Source organism: Xylocopa sonorina, chromosome 12 (genome assembly GCF_050948175.1).
Source record: "Xylocopa sonorina isolate GNS202 chromosome 12, iyXylSono1_principal, whole genome shotgun sequence".
Lineage (NCBI taxonomy): Eukaryota > Metazoa > Arthropoda > Insecta > Hymenoptera > Apidae > Xylocopa > Xylocopa sonorina.
The window spans coordinates 7,770,423-7,790,499 of NC_135204.1; the positions used below are offsets into that span (position 1 = coordinate 7,770,423).

Genomic DNA, 20,077 nt, shown 5'->3' on the forward strand with positions numbered 1-20,077 from the left:
TACTAAAAATTTAATTTCGAATAAAAAATTCTCTGGCTGTAATACTTGTAGTATCGTTGCTTTGTAGCATTCGTGAAATTGTACGTTTAATAAGAGGCTTATTACTTGCCGCGGAAAATTGAAATTTGGAAGTGTCCCGCTAGAAAAAGTGGAAATACGATCGTTTACCGCCATCTGTAGGAATGTGTACCAAAGTGGCGTCGAAAATTGTTCGACGATAAAGTTCTAATGGTAGGGACCGGTTCTGTGGCTAGCAGACGACCGAGTCTAGCAGACGGCGCATAGCTAGCGTCGTTCGCGGGCGCTTCTTGACTTTGTTTCAAAATCGGGAATCGTCGAACGCCAAAGGGGCACGCAGTTTCTCAGTGAACGAAAAATCTGTAAGGTGTACCACGAAGCCCGGGTGAGAGATCGTTCGAGATGGATCCCGAAGCATTCCTGGACATGGCCAATCAGGTCATTAAATTGAAAATGTTTCCGTACTTCGACATCGCACACTGCGTACTCTGTACGTTGCACGTCAGGGAAGACTTAGGACCCGGTAAGCCAAAGCCTACCCGACCGATTCTAAATTTAATCTGGCCAGTGCCAGCTTATACCTTTTCTAAGATTATGTTCCGCTCCCGATCATCACCTCTTATTCTTTTTCAGCGTCCTCTCCTTGCGATGCATTATTTTTCAAACATTTTCTCGCTAACGAGCTCCTCCACGTATAATATTTCCTTATCGTTCACGCAAATCGGTGGTATTTAAAAGATTACTTACCCCACACCTTCGTCATTTACAACAATGCAACGGTATTTCTTTATTGTACCGTTCTGAATAATTTTATTGTCTTTTTGTGTATACATAATGTATCATGAAATACTGGAATCAAGTATAATTAATTTTTCTGATGTGAAATTTACATTTGTTTAATTATGGATGTTTAGTGTTGTTATCAATGTGGAAATATAATGAGAATAATAATAGCATTTCCTTCATTGATAACACTGGTTAAACGAAAAGTATTAGAGTAAAAGAGGCAAAGATATGCTTTCATATCGTACCTGGCACAATTATAATAATCCTATTTTGTGGCATTCACCGTATCTACCCAGCTAATCTATTTCAGTATACACTCTTGTGCGAGCCAGACTTTTCCCAAATTTTCTGCCTCATTTTTTTATTCTTTTTGAATATTTTCTCACATTTTTTTTAGAATTGTAGAAAAAAATTTTATGTAAATAGGCACAGGATATAAACATTTATGGTATTGAGGGTATATAAAAATGTATTGTGTAAGAATGATTGCAAGTGAAACTTTGTTTTATGACTTTCTTATGCAATGGACCATGAAGGATCTAATCTTTGAGCAATAATAAACGCTTCAGAGAATTCCTGTTTCTTTCATGATGGTTTATAATACTTGTGACATTTAAAATTGAGTGGAAAAATTATCCCTTCCTCATAAGATATACTTTTTAACCATTTTTTATTTTTTATTTGTATCGTATGAAGCTTTATACTATTTAATATTGCACATTTATCAAATACTAGAACTATTTTCATGTTTATGGTAAGCTGGCATTATGTTTGTACGTATGCGTACAACAGAGTGTTGTTGTAAGGATTCCAAGTGACCTACTTGAAAAAGAACACCCCTTTGATATCTCATGGTGTGCTGAAAGTTTATAAAGCAGGAAATGTAATGCACCTTCACACTATTCATGAACAAAACTTTTATTTAACTGTAATTATTTAATTGAACAACTTGAATTACTTCCATCGAACAGGTGCTCAAGCATTCTCTCGGAAACACCCACTGTCATGTTGGCTTTCAACAATGTTGGTAGTGTTTGCAAGTGGTATGCTATGTAATGGTCTTTTAGGGGAACCAATCCTTGCACCTTTGAAAAATACACCACAAGTGGTGGTTGCAACTATCGTTTGGTTAGTACACACCTGATCACAGTGGACACAAGTACTGCTGCCTTCCTTAAATAAAATGTCCTAACAATATTTAATTTATCTATTTTAATATTTTTCAAAAATAGTTTCACTATATTAGCATTATATCAGGACTTTAAAAAATGTAGGACAATTAAGTTAAGGCTGGCAGAATGATCTGTTAGCAGATGTATATGCAAAAAATTAATTTATTAATTTATCAGGTATGTAATATTTTATACACCATTTGATATTGGGTATAAAGTTGCAAAGTTTCTACCAGTGAAAATAGTATGTGCTACTATGAAAGAAATATATAGGTAAGTAAGTATCATTTATTTTTTTGTTCTCTTCTGTTATTATTTATTCTTTCTCACTTTATAATCCCATGTCATAATTTATAGGTGTAAAAAGGTGTATGATGGTGTAACTCATGCAGGGAAACTATATCCTAATGCATATCTTATTATGGTATTAATTGGAACACTTAAAGGTAAGATTTAATACTAAAAAACAAAATGAAAGAATAATTAAACCTAAAATAATTTATACTCATTTAATTATACAGGAAATGGTGCAGGATTCACGAAACTATTTGAACGCCTTATACGAGGAGTATGGACCCCAACTGCTATGGAATTCATGCAACCCAGCTTGTAAGCTTATTTCCCTAAGGTAAAACTGACATTAATATATAATTAACAAATATAATTTTATTTCTTAGCCCTACAAAAGCATCAATGGTTGCGTCCATTATTTTCGTTCTGGACAAAAAGACTGATCTTATTTCGGCACCTCACGCGTTAGTTTACTTTGGTATTGTTATATTCTTCGTGTATTTCAAGGTAACAAAAATTATTCATTTTATTCTAATTTGCATATTAATATCTAATTTGTTCGATGCCGAGTGGAAGAAGAATTTTTAATATTGTTTTAGCTATCGTCCATTTTGCTTGGAATTCATGATCCGTTCGTGCCGTTTGAAAACCTGTTCTGCGCGTTGTTCCTCGGAGGAATTTGGGATTCGTTAGCCAAATTGCTGGGCCGAGGCCAAGTTAAAGACGAGAAAGCGGATGCCAAGAAGAAGGACTAAATGTTTGTAAACTTCATTTCTGTATGGCGTTAGATAATCGCTACACCTAATTTTATTATTACATAACATTGGTATATTGCTTTCGCGCGACACAGACATTCCATGCAATTGCTTATGTATCTGTTCATTTTTCTTTTCTCAATAGGAACAGATACACAGCCTCTAAACAAAAGTTGAATTTATTATTAGCAACGGTTTGCTAATTGTACGGATCCGTGAAGTGGAATGAATTTAAACTAGTCAGACGACACTCGCATATTGAGATGTGACCATCGACAAATCATAAAATATCAGAAGTACAATAATTTATTATTATACATATATTTTAATAGTGACGAGCGATACGTGTTGGAGAGTATGACTTCCATCGTTAAGTATACCAACAGTATTATGTCTGTTTACAACAATCTTACCGACGTAATTGACTCTCCAGAATTAACGGGATGATTTTATTAGAATGATGCTATACGTAACAAGTAAATTGAATTATCTTTATTTAAATTGCTCTTAAAAACGATAATAATACGAAGATAATTGCGTTTGCAGTTTCGACGCCTCCCTTGTTGATTTTTTGTATAATCTCTATGTACATATATATATACATATATACGATTTCGCACGTTTTAGCGATTGAATTCAAAAAAGATCTGTTAATACATATAATATTTTGTGGGGCAAAGTGCAATTTTTGTATTTGCATGTTGAGACTTAGCCAAATTCAATTCGAAATATTCTAATTTTGGCATAGTATCGTTAATAACTTATCGTGTGATTTTTAACGCGAAAAAATACACTCAGGTTGACGAATTTAAACGATAAGGTAATTTTAATGATGCATTCGAACAATAAGATTTCTGATAATGAAAGAAAATATCCAATATATAACGGAAATATATATGAATATAATCAACGAGGGAAATTTGAATCTCTCTTTTATACTATTTTATTACAATTAGATATTGACAGTTACAATAATTATCGGTATAATTGTATCAAGTGTTTGCCTTTGACTTAACGATATGAACGTAATTTATTGTGAAAATTAAGTAACGTAATTTTCATATAATATTCCAACCGACAGAACGTTATACATTTTCATGTAATAAAATGAAGTTTGTTCTTCTATATTTTCTTCGATTAATTTACTGTCTTTCAATTTAATTAAAAAAAATAATAATAAATAAATAATACATGTGTACAAAATTGCTTGACCTTTTCTCAAGGTCACATTCAGACTTTTCAATTACAAAGTAACTTTCGAAAGTACGTCAATGTTCATCACGTTTGTTCAATGATACAATATTCTTCCTTTACACTTTTTGTCGCATATATTATCCTTAAAAGTAATCAACCGTCTGCAATAATTACTGGTCATTTGATTTTCGCGTTCCTTGTAAAAAGCAGATTTCAAACAAACATCGCACGACTTTCTACAAACTGGAGTTGGAGCACAAGTAGGTCGACCGCACGTTTTCACACATTTCTTCTCAAAATCCTTTCCCACGGCTAAAGTTTCTTTGTCTAATCTGACTATCGCCTGATTCTTGTTACACTTTATCAGACAAACCAATAAGGGATCTCGTTTCTGAGTTCCTACACTTACTGTCTCTCTTGTATTATATTTAGAACATACAGAATCTTTTAATGTTTGATATCTACTTTGAATTTCTGCGTCGCAGATTGACCGCAAGAACAACTCATTGGTACCAACGTCCTTGCAATCCGATCGAGTGTTAACTTCCTTATCCACCAGCGGAACTTTCATCGTCATTTCCGGAACTGATAACGTATCAACTTCCGTGATTCTTTGTTCCTTATCCTTTTTCATAATAGTTGAACGAGATACGGACCCAAATGAACGTTCATCAGTCATTGCGAGTTTACTATCACGAATGTTCGTCGTATACTCTTTGATGGCGTTCAACATTTCCGTCGTGTCGATCAAACAGTTCCCTTTCGGGTGATATTTATACTCGTCTGAAATCAGCACTCATTACATCGCGAACATTGACAGATCTATCAACTTACGATCGATCTGCGTGCTCGATTTCTTTTGCGTTTTGTGTTCGCGTTTGGATAATATCTTCTTTAATAGTTGCTGCAGAGATAACGCCACAGTAGGATCATCCCTGGTGAGACTTGATATGTTTAGTGAGCATGTGTTTCTTGTGCATGGAGCATCAGATCCTTGTGCTGACAATAAAAACAATTTTATATCGATACATATAATGCTATAGTGTTCTACAATTTAACGCAATTCTTTTAGTATAATAATATCGTATAACGTTACACAATATGTACTGTGATTCGTAATAATATATTGCGTCTTAGGGATGCTGATATTTTTGGAACATTTTTATCGAAACGTTTCACAAAGCAAATATCTGACATAAATGCTTACTTTCTTTATCTATGGGACTAAGTTTCAAGTCAGTATCCCGAACGCAACATTTTAAAGAGTCGTGAGACCTGGATCGAGGCAAAGGCAGGGATTTTTCTTTAAGAGGGCACTGTACAAAGATCGACTTAAATTCTTTGGCATTTTCTGCCGTCACGCAGCCAATATTGCGAACTTCGTGCACAGACATCGCAGTTCCAATTTCTACCATCTTTTCCGAAGACATGCGACAAGCTGAATTCGCACGTGATACACAAATGATACTTTGTATACCCTTCGAAACTTGATCTATCATGTTTACCGCTACCTCTTTCGAATCTTTGCCTTGATACGTATCCTTTTCTCTTTCGTCGTTCGCACTCTGATACAGAGTTTGAACTGATATGCATGCTTTTGTTCCGTTCGATACGCAAACTGTATTTTGAATCTCCTTTGCAACATAATCTATCGTATTAACTTCCGTTTCAGTAGTTCTACAGCCGGAAACAATGTTTTCGATAGAGTATTGCGTTCCTTTTGAGGATAATTCTGTCTGCACGCGCTGTACCGATTGCGTATTGTTATGAGCATGTTCTTCTACAAATCTGTTCGATTTGGAATCTTTATTTGGCCCCAATAAAACAATGTTCAATAAGATAGAGGCGTCTAGGGTGCCATATTTTTTTGCAAACACAGGGTCGACCTGTACAGCTTGTGTTTGTGTCGATGCAGATGCAGAAATACCCACTTTCGCAGTTTTTTTCGTGTCTTCGCTATACTGCACTTCTGCGTCCATATGTCTTTTCATCGTTTTCGCTCGTTTTAATAGACCCAGCAGAATATCGAGATCTTCAAAATTATCCATATCCTTTTTCGTATACTCTGATAGATCGGTAATTCCTTTTGACTGATAAGGTACATCTAGATAAAATAGACGAATTTAAATTTATAAGCATTATGCTAAGCGTTTTAATGAAACGCACATACCATCACACGTAACATTATCATATTCGGTGCACACATCATTAATTTCATTCGAAAGATTTTTATTGTACCCAAAACAGGGAACATAATTTCCTGCTCCGTTTTGTTTGTTTGAATCGTAAAATTTATCACTTTCATTTGCCAAAAATGAGGAGCTGATATATTTAGAATCCATGGAAATGCTCGGGGCGTTTGCAAGGTATTCTGTTCAAAATCAATTTAATAAATGTTATTAAGTTATGTCCGGATGTTTCCTTTCTATATTACTTTGCAGAAACTTTATTACCCATCATTCCAGTGTCTATGTCTGTATCTCTGGTAGGCACATAACTAGAAAGTACATCTTGCTTTCTAAACTGCGGACATGGAGTTACATAATTGAGTTTCTTGTAGGTTTTTTGTTGCATCGTTGTTTTTTCTGTCAAGATACGCTTCCCACCTAAACGAGGTGCCTTTTCCATAGCTTTGTTCCTCTTGAAAGCTTGATTTGAAGTCATGTTATTGCAGGGACATGTCTTCGAAAGTTTTTCCGAATCTTTTATGTTGTCGCTACTCAGAGATTTGAGAATGCACGATGCATCCTGTTGATGAACTCTTTCCTCATCATCAATTACTTTCGTTAACATATCCATCAGTATCCTGTACCAAGGTACCGGTGATATGTATCGCTTCTGATTTTGTAGACTTTTGAGCGTACGTGCTTGCTCTTGCTTGTATCTGTACCAATGAAAATAATTATTCTCGTACATATTCGACTACCAGTTAAAGAAAAATAAATAACTGTTCCTAACAAATGGAACACCCTATATACTATGCAATATGAAGTGATCGTTTCGTCATTTTGATAACAGATTACACTTCCATTGTGTTATTGTTTTTCTCTTTGTTTCTTTCACTACCAGAAATTCCGATCGCGCATTACTTTTCTCTAATGTTCTTGATTTGATGCAAATAATCAGCCACAGTGAAGCCAGGTATACCCAGCTCGTCGATAATCTTCTGTAGCGCATCGTTCTTCTCTCGGCAATTATAGTAATCCCGATGATAGGGATTCCAGAGACATGGATATTGTTTGTACGCCTTCAGAAACCTGACCACCAATCTCTCGTTCCACTTTGACATTTTGCGACTCTTTTATCCACGTGATTTCCATACAACGTTTATTTATAAAAATAATGCCTGTGATCTTTTTTGTATACGTTTATAATTTTACGAGCGAACACATGATGAAGTCGTTTTGGGTTAGACCGAACAGGACTGAATTTGATCGCACAATAAAATCGAATTAGATCGCTTGTCAAATCTCATTACGTTATTTTATTAATTTTTATGATCCAATTAATTAAAATTTGTAATCAACGATATATCCTGGATGAGTGTTTTGCTAACATTGTGGAGTTGTAGGTAATTAGTAAAAATTATGTCCGTTGCTTGCAATCAAAGTCGCAAGATGGGTCCGTTTTAATCATGATCACAGGAAGTCCGCAGCTGCATACCATTCCTTTATGAATGTTTTTACACTCGCTACAGCTTGAAGTAGATGTACAGCAATCCGAACATTTCGAATTCATGTTGTACAGACGTTCTTGTACGATTAGGTCTTGTATACGTTTCTCCAATTTAATAGCAATTTCTGAAAACAAATAATGCTTACCAGAAGTATTCTCTAAGCTAATACTTGCTTACTGATAGCTTGCTAGCTTATAGAGTTCATCAAACTAATAGGATTATACATAATATAATTTATAAAAGTTTCATTAATGAGTTTCAATCTCGTGAATCGTCCTCATTTGTTTAATAATCATTTCTATGAAATATCACAACGTCGACATTCACCGAAACTTATATTTCGCAATTGAAAAGCTATACTCTTGCCAAACATGTCGAATTCATCAGTTTTGTTCTTCTCTTTTGTGTTTTCCTCTGTTGGAACATAATCTGAACTAATGTTCTGAAAAGTGTTCCATATACATACTATACATGCATTTTTATCCTCAGCGATCCTATCAAAGATAGCAATCTCTATTTACCAAATCATTTTTCATCGAAGAACTCGGAAGGTTCGCAGTATTAAAAGATATTTCTTCTCCTAAACACACTTGACAACTTGTGCATGTGGTTTTAAAACACGAGACATCGGTTTGCGTTGTATGCTCCTTACGAATGTACCTCCTGGTATTACTCCCAACGTCGTTTCCAGTTACTTTCTGTGGTCGCAAGTGTAAGTAATTCGCGTACTCCGCTGCTGTGGTCTGTGAAGTAATGATTTTCTCGCCTTGAGCAGAGAATTGTACTCCTAGCTGTCTGTATGTAAAATGTTTTGATAAATCTTTTTCGAGTGATGAATGTGTACATGTATTAACGTTATACGAAATAAATAAGTATTACTTAAGACGAGTATGAGGTTTATACAATTTATGACAACGACAAGCTGCATAAGGACAATCACAGTCTCTGCTCAGCACTTCTGGAACCACCAAATTTAAACGCGTTAACTGATTGCGCGTTTCGTTACAGTGGTAGTTTCTAGGCGTGCTAGTCTTATCGTCGCGTATCTAAATATGAAAAATTGAAAACAACAAAATTAAATGATTGCATGGAAACATATCGTAAACGATTAAACTTAGGTATAATTAAAATTTAAAAAATTAAAGATACGTAAGATGTTCGTTACGTTCGAGTATTGATATGCACCTTACAGAGATCGTCCGTATGACTGCAAGTTGTTATAATTGGGAAAAACAGCTTGTGTATTAACGGAAACCAGCTGGCTGTTGGTTTGTAAAACTTCTCGCAGGATATCGCCGCGCTGATTTTGGACAACTCGTGACAGTATTGAGATTTCACGTACGTAATCCTTTTTATGCAATCGCACACTGTTAAACCGCAAACATTCATAGAATCAGCGATCTCTTTGTATGCTTTGTAACGGCACAGTTTATTCTTAAAGTTTGGGTGAAACGGGTTTATTAAACACTCGTGTTCACTGTACAAAGTTACTAATTTCAATGTTAAGCTTTCGGTCCATGCAATTGGCATGGTAAATTGCTTCACAAGTCATTTGTACCATATCACGGTTATTTAACCTTCCATTCTCGCAGACACCACTATTTACATGCTATAAAATCGTTTATACTCATAGATTGAGCTCATATCGAATTCTATCGTGAGAACTTCTTTGTCGAAAGCATGAAACGAATGAATTATACTTAGATTACGCATTACACGTGCGTTAAGCTTAAAAAGTTACTAGAATTTAAATAAATATACATTAAAAAAAAAAAAGAAAGAATACGTGAAGTATACAGTGCCTTTAACTATTGATTTTTTTTCTTTATATAAAAATGCATTGTTTTTTAAATGTAAAATAACTTCAAAAACGGATACCGAATAATATACAAAGATCGAAAAATTTATTCAGCCATGTTTCTTGTTAAAAGCATCATTATAACAGTATCTTACAGATTAAATTACTTTTAAATTATTTCCATATGAAGTACGAATTATTTTTAACTGTAAGTTCGATGCAATATGTTCTCTGATATAGACTAGAACCAGCAGTGAATTAAACAGAATCGAATGCTCCTTACGCTTTGAAGCTACGCATTTTCATAACGTTTTTATCGATATAGTGTTGTCTTTTATATTAAATAATGTGGTTTTACAGAAAAACATTACTTTTGGTCCTAAATTGACTTTCGGTTATTAAGCTGCACTTATAATTGCATACAGAGCGATTCACCAAACTCGCTTAAAATTACTTCTGTAGCATTGATTGAGACGTTACACAAAACAGTATATGAACCAAAAGTTGCACGATTTCAAGAATAACATATTTTACAATAGCTATTTTCTTCCCGGTATTATTTGTCCGTAATGTTTTGAACATACGTGGCACATATCCTTGAAATCCAGATAGTGTTGGCTCCGCAATTTCCCGTACAACGAATAGTTCACGAGTAATTTCAAATGATCGAGTTAGGCGAATCATATTTTGTATAATAACGAAAACGTTCATCTAAAATCATGAACACAAATAATTTGTCACGCATTCGGTGACATTTACAATCTAAAACAATCTATATTCGATGTGAAAAATATTAGCATTTTCTTGTACCATGCGTCATTAACAAAAATATACATTCTGCTTTTCTAATACAAAGGAGTTTTGTATGATTAACTCTGTTACTTATACAACATACCATATGTATATACAACAGCATCCTTTGTATATAACAATTATACATGTTTTTCCATTTATAATTACTCACTGTTAATATTTATCTTACTGGTGCTTATGCCTATATTATCTGTGCTACTTGTACACGATCTTATGAAGTAGACTCAATCGGCGAAGACATTGCAGGTAGCTGTTGAGGTACAAAGTTTATAACTTCGTGGTAAACGAGTTCTAAAAACAAAAACGATTTATCGTGTTAGTACGTAATATTAAATACAGCTGTACTTCCTTTTTTCTATAGAAAAGCTCAGAAAGAGTTAAAATTAGAACGCATACCTTTCCATTTTTCAACTGGTAAATCCATATCTTCGAAACTCTGATCGTACGGTAATGAAACTGGTTCATCCGTTGGATCGGCATACTGACCAAGATATGGGTGAGCCAAAGCTTGTTCCGCTGTAATCCGTTTCTCTGCATCTAGCTCTAACATTAATTCAAGTAGATCTATCGCTGAAAAGTAATATACAAAATATACTTATTTATTAGGATACATATATGTTGAAAATAATAAAATTTTTGATGCCATAATTACCTAATGGATTGGCCCCACGAAAAACTTCTTTAAAGTTCTTCTTTTTTAACGGAGGTAGACTTTGTATATAGTTTCTTGCCTAGAATAATATTTCCATTTGACAATGTTCAATTGTTACTAATCATTTTATATTATATGAATAGTTCAAATTTGTACAAGATTTTTCGAATATTACTTATGAATTAATTATTAGATTTTGCATTTCTCATTTTATTCGCAACATTTATATATGTTAAATGTAAAATTATATTGACGTCACGGACAAAATCGTAAAAAACCGAATAAATAATATACAGAAAAAAATTTAGATCGACGAAAAAAGAAATGAACAAAAAACTAATGAAAAAGTTCTGTAAAAAAATTACCTCTTGGCTGTTAATTTTGTTTAAAGTTTCCTCTGTGGGCGTACCACAGAGTACTAAAACTCGTGTTAGATGATCAATGTCTGCTTAAAGTTAAGGTATGTTTAAAGCATAATTTATTACACGGGAATAGGAACAAATTTTAAAAGGATGCAAAAATATATTAGATCGCACTTGTCTTAAGCGTTTATCATTCAAAAGAGAGGTAAAAAGACATGAAGTATATGAAAATAGCATGTTTATTAAATATCACAAGTGTTACAACTCTTTCATTTTAGTTTGTGTAACAGGACTTATTAATCAAGTAAATATAATATAAAAAAATCGATAAAAATGAGTAACATGCGAGGCAATTGAAATTGCGATACGTTATAAATCAGCAGCATGCAATATATAGGCTTGCTTTTATTGATTAATCATTACGTAATACAATTAAAAAATTACTTACCGACTCTGACGATATTTTTTGCATAAACTCGTCTCGTGGAGTACCCAGTATCTCCATTATTAAGTTCAGTTGGTGTATATCTGCTCTTGCTAAGGTTCCACCACACCTTTTTCTACTTTCACTGAATACTTCGGTTATTTCGCATGTATTGCAATTATTAACGCAACTTCGTGCATTAAAGCGTGTATTAAAAAAATATGTTGGTTTCATTTATAAAAATAAAAAAATAAACTTCCTTCGTTATCGAATGAAAGCTAAAATCAACAAAGCACTTACTGCCAGATGGCAAATAAAATACATGTATGATACACTTTAATGTATATTAGTAAAACGAGTAAGAAATGTTAAAGCAAAAAAGAAGCCATGTAGAGCCTTAGCAAAAAGCACATTTTTTAATTCTGAGATGAATATTCGTTAAAGATTCGTAATATTCGTTGTGTAGTTAAAGAACAGGTTTATATGTATATGTGTAAGTCACAACGTGATCAAACGGAAAGCACAAACATCAATTAGGATTGTTGAACATATCAGTATTGGAACAGATTAGAAAAAGCGCGATTATAAAAAGGATACGATCAGTTCCAGGAAATAACGTTCTCCCCGTTAATAATTCAGCCATTATACATCCAACCGACCAAATGTCAACTAAAACGAATAAATATTTTATTTTCATATATTATAAGCGAAATGCGATAAAACTTCTATTCGTAAAATGAACGATAAAGAAATAATGATCCACCTGTTTGATTATAATGCATCCAATTGAGCATAATTTCTGGAGCTCTATACCACCTTGTAGCAACGTAACCAGTCATTTCATTCTCTGTAGGCCTAGCTAATCCGAAATCTAATATTTTCAGCTCACAATCTTCATTCACGGCTATGTTCGAGGGTTTCAAATCCTGAATTTTGTAACATTACGAGTTAAGAGTATTTGCTATCCTTTTTAAATAGTTGTAAGTGTATCGTTATTTATGCTACTTTACCCTATGAATTATGCCCGCCGAGTGAATGTACTTGAGACCACGAAGAATTTGATAAACAAGAAATTGTACATGATCATCTGAAAGCTTTTGTGTCCTTACAATATTGTTAAGGTCTGCACCCATTAGATGTGTCACTAAATATCTATTAAAAGTATATGTGATTACTAAAACATAAGTCGTTATAAACAAGGAGTTCAGAAACAGAAGACCCTATATCTATATAAATGGTGACGATACATACACTTGCTGAAAATCTTCCAGCGAGGAAGACGGATGAAACACATCTAATAGGCCAATTACCTGTAATAAATTACGTTACTATTAGGTAAATCATTTCCTTCGATTAACATCGTCGTGACAAAATTTGTTGCAGAATGGCAAAGTTAATTTTAAGTTTAGTGCCAAGATAAAGCTATTAAATCCACACAGTGCCAACTTCAAAAATATGCTTCTTATACATATATATATAAGCCACATTTGTTTACTTACATTTTCATGATTCATGTGCTTTAACATGCGAAGCTCTCTGTATGTTCGCTTTGCATGGACAGCAGATTGGAATGGTCTAGCTAATTTCTTTATCGCAACCTTCTGACCAGTGGTTGTATCAACTGCTGAGCTGAAAAATTACATGCTCATTAACGTATGTGCCTAATTCGGACCGAATCTTAACTATAATTTACAATTGCGGTAAGAAAATTAAATTCCAATGAACATTAAATATATATATATATATATTTATATATATATATATATATTATATATATATATAATATATATATATATATATATATATATATATATATATATATATATATAATATATATATATATATAATATATATATATATATATATATATATATATTGATTATTTTAGATTAGACGACAGATTTTTTCTATTTTTACGATCGCAAGCTAATTCATTGCTCGTCGATACGAGAATCGATATATTTCACGGTCATTAATTAAAAATGATTAATCGACCGTTAGAAAATAGAGATAGCAATTTACGCAGCGATTAAGCCAGATACGATACACCGCAACATCCGCAATAATAAATTTATCTCCAATGAAAATCTGATGACAAATCTCATTAAATTCATCTTCTAGGAAAAAGCATTGTCAAACGATTCTAATTTTAGTTTTAGCCCGCGATATAGAACGCGAGGGTGTACGTGCACCAGCTGCCGCGGTTCTAACTTCTGTTAGAAACGGACGGGATCGAAATCTAAATCAGGGGGATAAGAAAAATAAGTCAGTTGTGACTTTGAGCGGCATAACGAATCTATAGAAATGTCAAGGTTATGTGATTGGTTCATGGTCGCAACTGGAACCTGAATTATTAACGAAGAACCAAGCGGGACCGTTTGAACACCGCTGGCAATTGTTCGTACGCGGGACGAAATCGAGGAACGCTCGCAATCGAGTTCGTCGTTCGAACAGAGAGCTTTTTCGACGTTCTACGAGCAATTGTTTTCCACCCTTACCACACTTGACCGTAAGCTCCCGATCCCACTGGCGTGAGCATTTGATACCGTTCCGGAACCTCCCATTCGGTCCTATTTATTTCGACTTTGTGGAAATGCGGCATGCTACATGCAAAATCTCACGTACACGCCGCTCGACGATACCCCAGGAGAACACGAAGAACAGTACAAACACTACGCGCTAACGTTTCGTACCGCGATTTACAGACACTTCGCGCATTTCCAAATTAGCCTACTATTAAAAACCACTACATCCATCTCGCGTATAACACCTCCCGTGGTCGATTCTCGTAGTTGATCGATACCCCATTCACATTTTTTCCCCCGGCGAGTAATCGATCGAGTCTCTCTCGATACTTCTTTTCCGTCGATCGTTCGTGCTTCCTCGACGCGCGTCTATTTTCAAATCTATCGATTTGAAAGCGGCTGCGACCGTGGCAGAGATTTGTTATTTTTCTCGTGAAACTAGATGAGAATGGAATTATGTGTTTACTTTCATTGAAACAATAAGTAATAACGAAGTAAGAGACAGGTTATGATCGACGTAAGTATTATTTTTACGTGCCGTTCGAAACACGGTAGAGGTTATTGTTTAAAAACTAAAATAAGATAATATTAATAATATTCACAAGTACTGTTTGTATTTGCAAAAATGTATCTATCGATAGTTAAATCGATGCTTTTATTTCTTTCTAGGTATACATGCGTGAGACATAACCTTGTCGTGCCTTATGGTACCAATACTTGTACATCGTAGCAGCCGCCATGGTAACCGTTGGCCAATGAAAAGTAATATATCCAGACGGTACTAGAAAATGCTGTTTCCCATTGGACAAACACCAGTGTGTATTTGAATTACTAACACATATGGCAGGACGGAATCACTGAGACAGTCTATACCATTTTGTTTTTATGTATTCAGTGACATGTAGTTGGTTAGGGTGTGATTTTCTTCGTTGCCTGTCCCTTCGTAACTAGCGATATTACTAAATGACGTGTTAAAATTTGCTAGAAAATACTATTTTGTCGTGGCTTCGAATATGAGCTATTTGAGCATGTTGAATTATGCGAGCGACGGTGAAACGGTCGAGAACGAGCCTTCGATCAGAAACGTGATCGAACAGCAATCATTACGATGGATATTCGTCGGTGGCAAAGGTGGAGTCGGTAAAACGACGTGCAGGTCGTACCATAACCTCTGAAACTATTTTGTTTATCAAAGCTTCGAATCGTTGCGAGTTTCGTTTTGATTTTCAGCTGTTCGTTGGCCATACAGTTATCGAAGGTCAGGGAGAATGTGCTCATCATCTCCACCGATCCAGCGCACAACATCTCCGACGCGTTCGATCAAAAGTTCAGCAAAGTTCCGACCAAGGTGAAGGGTTTCGATAATCTTTTCGCGATGGAAATAGACCCGACCGTTGGCATTACCGAATTACCGGAAGAATATTTCGAATCCGAAGCAGGTATCTCGTAAATGTACATTGTCTATATATTTATCTTATATTATACAATTTTTTCTCTGATTTCTGTTACAAACTACCCTCTGCGACATTATTTTGAGTTTGATAAATAAATGTACATGTACGTTGCTTCACAAAACAGTTTTAGGTGGAGAGGCGATGAGATTGAGTAAAAGCATAATGCAAGAGATCGTGGGAGCGTTTCCTGGTATAGATGAGGCAATGAGTTACGCTGAAATTATGAAGTTAGTTGGAGAAATATTTAAGTTTGCAGACAAGCACGATTTGCCGGCATTCCATATACACAGTCACGCATTTGTCGCGTCATTCTTTCATTTCTTGTGAACGTGTGTTGGGTGGAAATTGATTATCAGGTGAACTTGTAATTGACACTAATCAATGGTGCCTGTTATAGTAAAGAGCATCACTATAGGCTATAAGGCCAAGCACATGTCCATTGTGCAGTAGAGATGGAGGTGCAATTTGAATTTTTTACAGAATGTGTTAAACTGGCTAAAATCAGCTTTATGGACACTACTTTTTGAAAGAGCAATAGGAACAGGTGGCCTTGAATGACCTATGCTGGTGTTCATTACTATAGCGCGCTGTTCGCAACATACATAGGGATGGAATTTCAACTTGTATAGGGCTGTAAAGAGCTATAAAAAGACACTATTAGCGAAGTCTGCCAGAAATGGACTCATCGCTTTTCCACCTGACCGTTCAAATATAAATTTACCATATCGCACAGCGTCACCAATATGAAATCGCAACCTTACATCGATTGTATGCATCGAACCTGAAACATGCGATAAACGCATGCGCGGGCGAAACGCGCTCGTCTGTATCGAGCTTTAATAATTTTTTATATTTGCGAACAGTATCAATTTCATTAACGTGCATCTGTATTTGCAGGCTGGTGAAAGCAATGAACTTTTCCGTTGTTGTTTTCGATACTGCGCCAACTGGTCATACTTTAAGATTACTGTCGTTCCCACAAGTAGTAGAGAAAGGATTGGGAAAGTTGATGCGTTTAAAAATGAAGATCAGCCCTTTCATTACGCAGGTCGGGCAAGATTGAAAGTAACTAGTTTCATAAGTGGTATATTACATCACTTCTAAGTTCAGCATTGTTTAATTACAGATCAGCTCGTTACTGGGAATGACAGACTTTAATGTAGATACATTTTGCAATAAGATAGAGGAAATGCTTGTCGTTATTCGGCAAGTTAATGAACAGTTCAGAAATCCTGATCAGACAACATTCATTTGTGTATGCATAGCGGAATTCTTGTCGCTTTACGAAACAGAAAGGCTTGTACAGGAATTAACAAAATGTGGTATAGACACTCACAATATTATAGTAAATCAATTGTTATTTTTGAAGAAAGGAGATGCACCTTGCAGGCTTTGTCTTGCCAGGCATAAAATTCAAGAGAAATATTTAGAACAGGTAAACGGTAGTGTTATCATCTAGTATAATTCAATATAAAAGCGTATGAAATTGATAACATAATTTTGTCTAGATAATGGATCTTTACGAGGACTTTCATATCACACAACTTCCTCTATTAGAAAAAGAAGTTCGTGGAGTTCAACAGGTAAAAGAATTTTCGGAAAATCTTATGAAACCGTATAAGCCTCCACTCTTCTACAGTTAATATCTAATTCTATAAAAATATATAACTTTATCGTGTAATCAAAAAATTTTTTAAACTAAAAACATATATATATATATACATGATAAAATTTGTATTTATGATGTTTAAGATAAGAACATTTCCCTTTGCTTGTATTAAAAATTTTGTTTTTATGTAGATTAAATATTATTTTCACCGATCGTTGTTTAACTTTTATTTTTAATTTTTATATCATCAATCATAAAAAGAATTTAAACAAGAAGTATTAATTGATGACTTCAAGTTCTCTTCCAATACGTATAAACGCGTTGACGGCTTGTTCTATGTCGTTACGTGAATGCGCAGCACTAATCTGAACCCGTATTCGTGCTTTATCTTTTGGCACTACGGGATAGCTAAAACCAATAACGTAAATCCCTTGCTCTGGAAAAAATAATTTTACAATAAAAGTACTTCATATATTAGAAAACATATAAAATATTTACCAATCATTTTGTCAGCAAATTCCGTGGCTAATCTTGCGTTGCCTATCATTACAGGACAGATAGGATGATTGTCACCACCAATTGTGAAACCTGCTGCTTTCATGTTATTTCTAAATAGATCAGTATTACTTTTCAGGCGATCTAAAAATTCTGTAGTGTTTGTTATCAGATCCATCACCTACGTATAATATTAGAAAATGAACTTTCAAATTAACTGTAAATTTATCTACCGTTTTCGTTTCATCTTTTTCATTGATTTTTGCTAGTTGAAAGGAAATCGGGTGGAAGGTCGACATTATTTAGCATACCTTATTAGCTGACGCAACTACCGGAGGCGGCAATGAATTCGAGAATAAATATGGTCTACTACGTTGCCTTAATAAATTGATGAGCTCTTCTTTACCGGTTGTGTAACCACCTGCTGCTCCACCAAGAGCTTTACCCAGTGTGGAATTAATAATATCAATACTTCCCAATTGATTAAAATAATCTTCTGTGCCTCTGCAGTGAAATAACAATATCTTTATTAATTATACTAATATACTTAGAGCATAGTATTACAGGCGATAGTACCTTCCAGTATTTCCAAAAAATCCAGTAGCATGGCAGTCATCCACAAACGTCAGGGCATTGTATTTCTTTGCGAGTTCTAATATCTTCAACAATGGAGCGACGGTACCATCCATAGAAAAGACACCATCAGTCGCAATAAGTCGTAAACGTGAAGACATACTGTCTCGTAATTTATTTTCCAAATCTTCCATGTTCCTGTGCTTATATCTTCGCAAAATTTAAAATGTATGGTATCCTTTTATGCAACGGAAGTAGAATGCAACGATTTCATTCACTCACCTATGTTTTTTAGCTTTACACAATCTGATACCATCGATGATAGAGGCATGATTAAGCTCATCGCTGAGAACAGTATCTTCAGAGTTTAAAAGGGTCTCAAACAGTCCAGCATTAGCGTCGAAACAAGATGCGTAGAGAATAGCAGCTTCTCTGCCGTGGAATTCAGCAATTTTCTTTTCTAATTCCACATGAATCTCTTGAGTACCACATATAAATCTCACAGAACTTAAACCGGCTCCATATTTGTCCAGAGCAAGCTTTGCAGCCGAAATTACTTCTTTATTATCCTAAATTATAAAGTACAAAGAATTAGCTTAAAGATTACCAAGATTTTCCGATGTACGAGCTGTGAAATGTTAGTACTTACCGATAAACCTAAGTAATTGTTCGCACAAAAATTTAGAGCTTCCACCCCGTTCGTTAACGTGATCCGCGTTCGTTGAGGTGAAGCAATTATTCGCTCTTTTTTCCAAGTACCAGCTGCTTCTATAGCTTTTAATTCCGGCACTATGCAGTCCGTTAGAAGACTCATACGTCTTTGCGACACCCATCTTTTATTTATAAGTTGCAGATCTGAAAAAAGTTGAACACTTAAAGACACTTTACTTTTGTTAATTGCCGTTCAAGAGAAAATAATTAGAGATACTTTTGTTAAGAATAGAATTCATATTTTGACACAGTCTACAATATTGTGGTATACCTCAATATGCGCCGAATGATGTCTGATTCTGATGAAGTGAAAGTATAATGAACTAGTCAAACCTGTTTAGAGGTATAATAATCTTCAATCACGGACTGTTTTTGTTGCTTATAGGATGCTGCGAGTCTAGGTTTTTTTTCTAGAAGATTACGTTGATCACAAAATTTGAAAAACCATTTTATGATACCTATTTTTAATATTCAGGTAAAAATAAGAAGGTGCACATTCATTTTCCATCCTATTTATTTTACAAGCTTTTTACATTTCGTCCAAATAGTTATTGCATTTAAATAATTGATATATAATAAATATTTATTACATGCCCTACTATTCAAGTAATTTAATCTCTAAGTTTTCAGTGCCTCGTCTAATAAACTTCTTCTTTTTAGCATTAATATTTGGCAATTAATTTTCTATAACTTTTAACAAGAGAAGATTTTAGAAACATGTGTTCTACATTGGGTAACGCTACTTGGTATTATTGAATCATTTTAATTT

General features: G+C 34.5%; 6 protein-coding genes across 12 annotated transcripts; 2 read left to right on the forward strand and 4 right to left on the reverse strand.

The window, feature by feature from the left end:
• The first annotated feature begins 238 nt into the window (after positions 1 to 238).
• LOC143429870 (trimeric intracellular cation channel type 1B.1) lies at positions 239 to 4,147 on the forward strand. 2 transcript variants are annotated; one of them, XM_076905699.1, is made up of 8 exons: positions 239 to 541; positions 1,776 to 1,932; positions 2,154 to 2,249; positions 2,334 to 2,422; positions 2,498 to 2,585; positions 2,654 to 2,774; positions 2,867 to 3,050; positions 3,168 to 4,147. In XM_076905699.1, the coding sequence occupies exons 1-7, from the start codon at positions 421 to 423 to the stop codon at positions 3,020 to 3,022; spliced, it is 828 nt and encodes a 275-aa protein (XP_076761814.1). In that variant the 5' UTR covers positions 239 to 420; the 3' UTR covers positions 3,023 to 3,050; positions 3,168 to 4,147. The 2 variants fall into 2 exon arrangements, with proteins under 2 accessions (XP_076761814.1, XP_076761813.1); XM_076905698.1 differs by having other exon boundaries at positions 2,867 to 3,024.
• Positions 4,148 to 4,265: 118 nt separating this feature from the next.
• LOC143429627 (uncharacterized) lies at positions 4,266 to 7,505 on the reverse strand. Its single transcript, XM_076905305.1, is given in 6 exon segments — positions 4,266 to 4,999; positions 5,051 to 5,215; positions 5,424 to 6,320; positions 6,387 to 6,585; positions 6,650 to 7,100; positions 7,306 to 7,505. Coding segments are annotated over 6 exon segments (2,646 nt in total).
• On the forward strand, positions 4,993 to 18,248 carry LOC143429869 (ATPase ASNA1 homolog). Of its 3 annotated transcripts, XM_076905696.1 has the most exons (7): positions 4,993 to 5,154; positions 15,452 to 15,622; positions 15,697 to 15,905; positions 16,045 to 16,147; positions 16,818 to 16,968; positions 17,047 to 17,355; positions 17,429 to 18,248. In XM_076905696.1, exons 2-7 carry the CDS (start codon positions 15,480 to 15,482, stop codon positions 17,561 to 17,563), a joined length of 1,050 nt encoding a protein of 349 aa, XP_076761811.1. In that variant the 5' UTR covers positions 4,993 to 5,154; positions 15,452 to 15,479; the 3' UTR covers positions 17,564 to 18,248. The 3 variants fall into 3 exon arrangements, with proteins under 3 accessions (XP_076761811.1, XP_076761812.1, XP_076761810.1); XM_076905697.1 differs by lacking the exon at positions 4,993 to 5,154 and having other exon boundaries at positions 15,315 to 15,622; positions 16,051 to 16,147; XM_076905695.1 differs by lacking the exon at positions 4,993 to 5,154 and having other exon boundaries at positions 15,319 to 15,622.
• Positions 7,770 to 9,629, reverse strand: LOC143429871 (uncharacterized). Its single transcript, XM_076905700.1, has 5 exons — positions 9,078 to 9,629; positions 8,772 to 8,938; positions 8,414 to 8,687; positions 8,220 to 8,334; positions 7,770 to 8,016 (listed from the first exon to the last, which is right to left on the reverse strand). Exons 1-5 carry the CDS (start codon positions 9,420 to 9,422, stop codon positions 7,802 to 7,804), a joined length of 1,116 nt encoding a protein of 371 aa, XP_076761815.1. The 5' UTR covers positions 9,423 to 9,629; the 3' UTR covers positions 7,770 to 7,801.
• On the reverse strand, positions 9,780 to 14,579 carry LOC143429868 (mitogen-activated protein kinase p38a). 3 transcript variants are annotated; one of them, XM_076905692.1, is made up of 10 exons: positions 14,440 to 14,579; positions 13,441 to 13,570; positions 13,193 to 13,251; positions 12,952 to 13,093; positions 12,705 to 12,867; positions 12,539 to 12,610; positions 11,521 to 11,600; positions 11,156 to 11,234; positions 10,900 to 11,073; positions 9,780 to 10,794 (listed from the first exon to the last, which is right to left on the reverse strand). In XM_076905692.1, the coding sequence occupies exons 1-10, from the start codon at positions 14,541 to 14,543 to the stop codon at positions 10,715 to 10,717; spliced, it is 1,083 nt and encodes a 360-aa protein (XP_076761807.1). In that variant the 5' UTR covers positions 14,544 to 14,579; the 3' UTR covers positions 9,780 to 10,714. The 3 variants fall into 3 exon arrangements, with proteins under 3 accessions (XP_076761807.1, XP_076761806.1, XP_076761809.1); XM_076905691.1 differs by lacking the exon at positions 11,521 to 11,600 and adding an exon at positions 11,966 to 12,045; XM_076905694.1 differs by lacking the exons at positions 11,521 to 11,600; positions 14,440 to 14,579 and adding exons at positions 11,966 to 12,045; positions 13,840 to 14,102.
• Positions 17,808 to 19,641, reverse strand: Gcat (Glycine C-acetyltransferase). Of its 2 annotated transcripts, none has more exons than XM_076905690.1 (7): positions 19,580 to 19,641; positions 19,247 to 19,452; positions 18,880 to 19,166; positions 18,601 to 18,807; positions 18,336 to 18,528; positions 18,028 to 18,205; positions 17,808 to 17,965 (listed from the first exon to the last, which is right to left on the reverse strand). In XM_076905690.1, the coding sequence occupies exons 2-7, from the start codon at positions 19,409 to 19,411 to the stop codon at positions 17,808 to 17,810; spliced, it is 1,188 nt and encodes a 395-aa protein (XP_076761805.1). In that variant the 5' UTR covers positions 19,412 to 19,452; positions 19,580 to 19,641. The 2 variants fall into 2 exon arrangements, with proteins under 2 accessions (XP_076761805.1, XP_076761804.1); XM_076905689.1 differs by having other exon boundaries at positions 19,526 to 19,607.
• Positions 19,642 to 20,077: the final 436 nt, after the last annotated feature.

Bases quoted from the DNA above. Each gene is read 5' to 3' on its own strand.
- Gcat (XM_076905689.1), bottom strand. From the start codon at position 19,547: ATGAATTCTATTCTTAACAAAA. The intron at 19,167-19,246 runs GTAAGTACTAAC...TTTATAATTTAG, and splicing joins ACAATTACTTAGGTTTATCG to GATAATAAAGAAGTAATTTC. The intron at 18,529-18,600 runs GTACTATCGCCT...ATTTCACTGCAG, and splicing joins TTTTTTGGAAATACTGGAAG to AGGCACAGAAGATTATTTTA.
- LOC143429871 (XM_076905700.1), bottom strand. From the start codon at position 9,422: ATGCCAATTGCATGGACCGAAAGCTTAACATTGAAATTAGTAACTTTG. The intron at 8,335-8,413 runs GTAAATAGAGAT...AACACTTTTCAG, and splicing joins CTTCGATGAAAAATGATTTG to AACATTAGTTCAGATTATGT. The intron at 8,017-8,219 runs GTGAATGTCGAC...ATTTGTTTTCAG, and splicing joins ATTGCGAAATATAAGTTTCG to AAATTGCTATTAAATTGGAG.
- LOC143429869 (XM_076905696.1), top strand. From the start codon at position 15,480: ATGAGCTATTTGAGCATGTTGAATTATGCGAGCGACGGTGAAACGGTC. The intron at 15,906-16,044 runs GTATCTCGTAAA...TTCACAAAACAG, and splicing joins ATATTTCGAATCCGAAGCAG to TTTTAGGTGGAGAGGCGATG. The intron at 16,148-16,817 runs GTTAGTTGGAGA...CTGTATTTGCAG, and splicing joins AGTTACGCTGAAATTATGAA to GCTGGTGAAAGCAATGAACT.
- LOC143429870 (XM_076905699.1), top strand. From the start codon at position 421: ATGGATCCCGAAGCATTCCTGGACATGGCCAATCAGGTCATTAAATTG. The intron at 1,933-2,153 runs GTTAGTACACAC...TTAATTTATCAG, and splicing joins GTGGTTGCAACTATCGTTTG to GTATGTAATATTTTATACAC. The intron at 2,250-2,333 runs GTAAGTAAGTAT...CATAATTTATAG, and splicing joins ACTATGAAAGAAATATATAG to GTGTAAAAAGGTGTATGATG.
- LOC143429868 (XM_076905692.1), bottom strand. From the start codon at position 14,543: ATGCCGCATTTCCACAAAGTCGAAATAAATAGGACCGAATGGGAGGTT. The intron at 13,094-13,192 runs GTATGTATCGTC...TACTTTTAATAG, and splicing joins CTGGAAGATTTTCAGCAAGT to ATATTTAGTGACACATCTAA. The intron at 11,074-11,155 runs GTAATTATGGCA...ATTACTTTTCAG, and splicing joins TCGTGGGGCCAATCCATTAG to CGATAGATCTACTTGAATTA.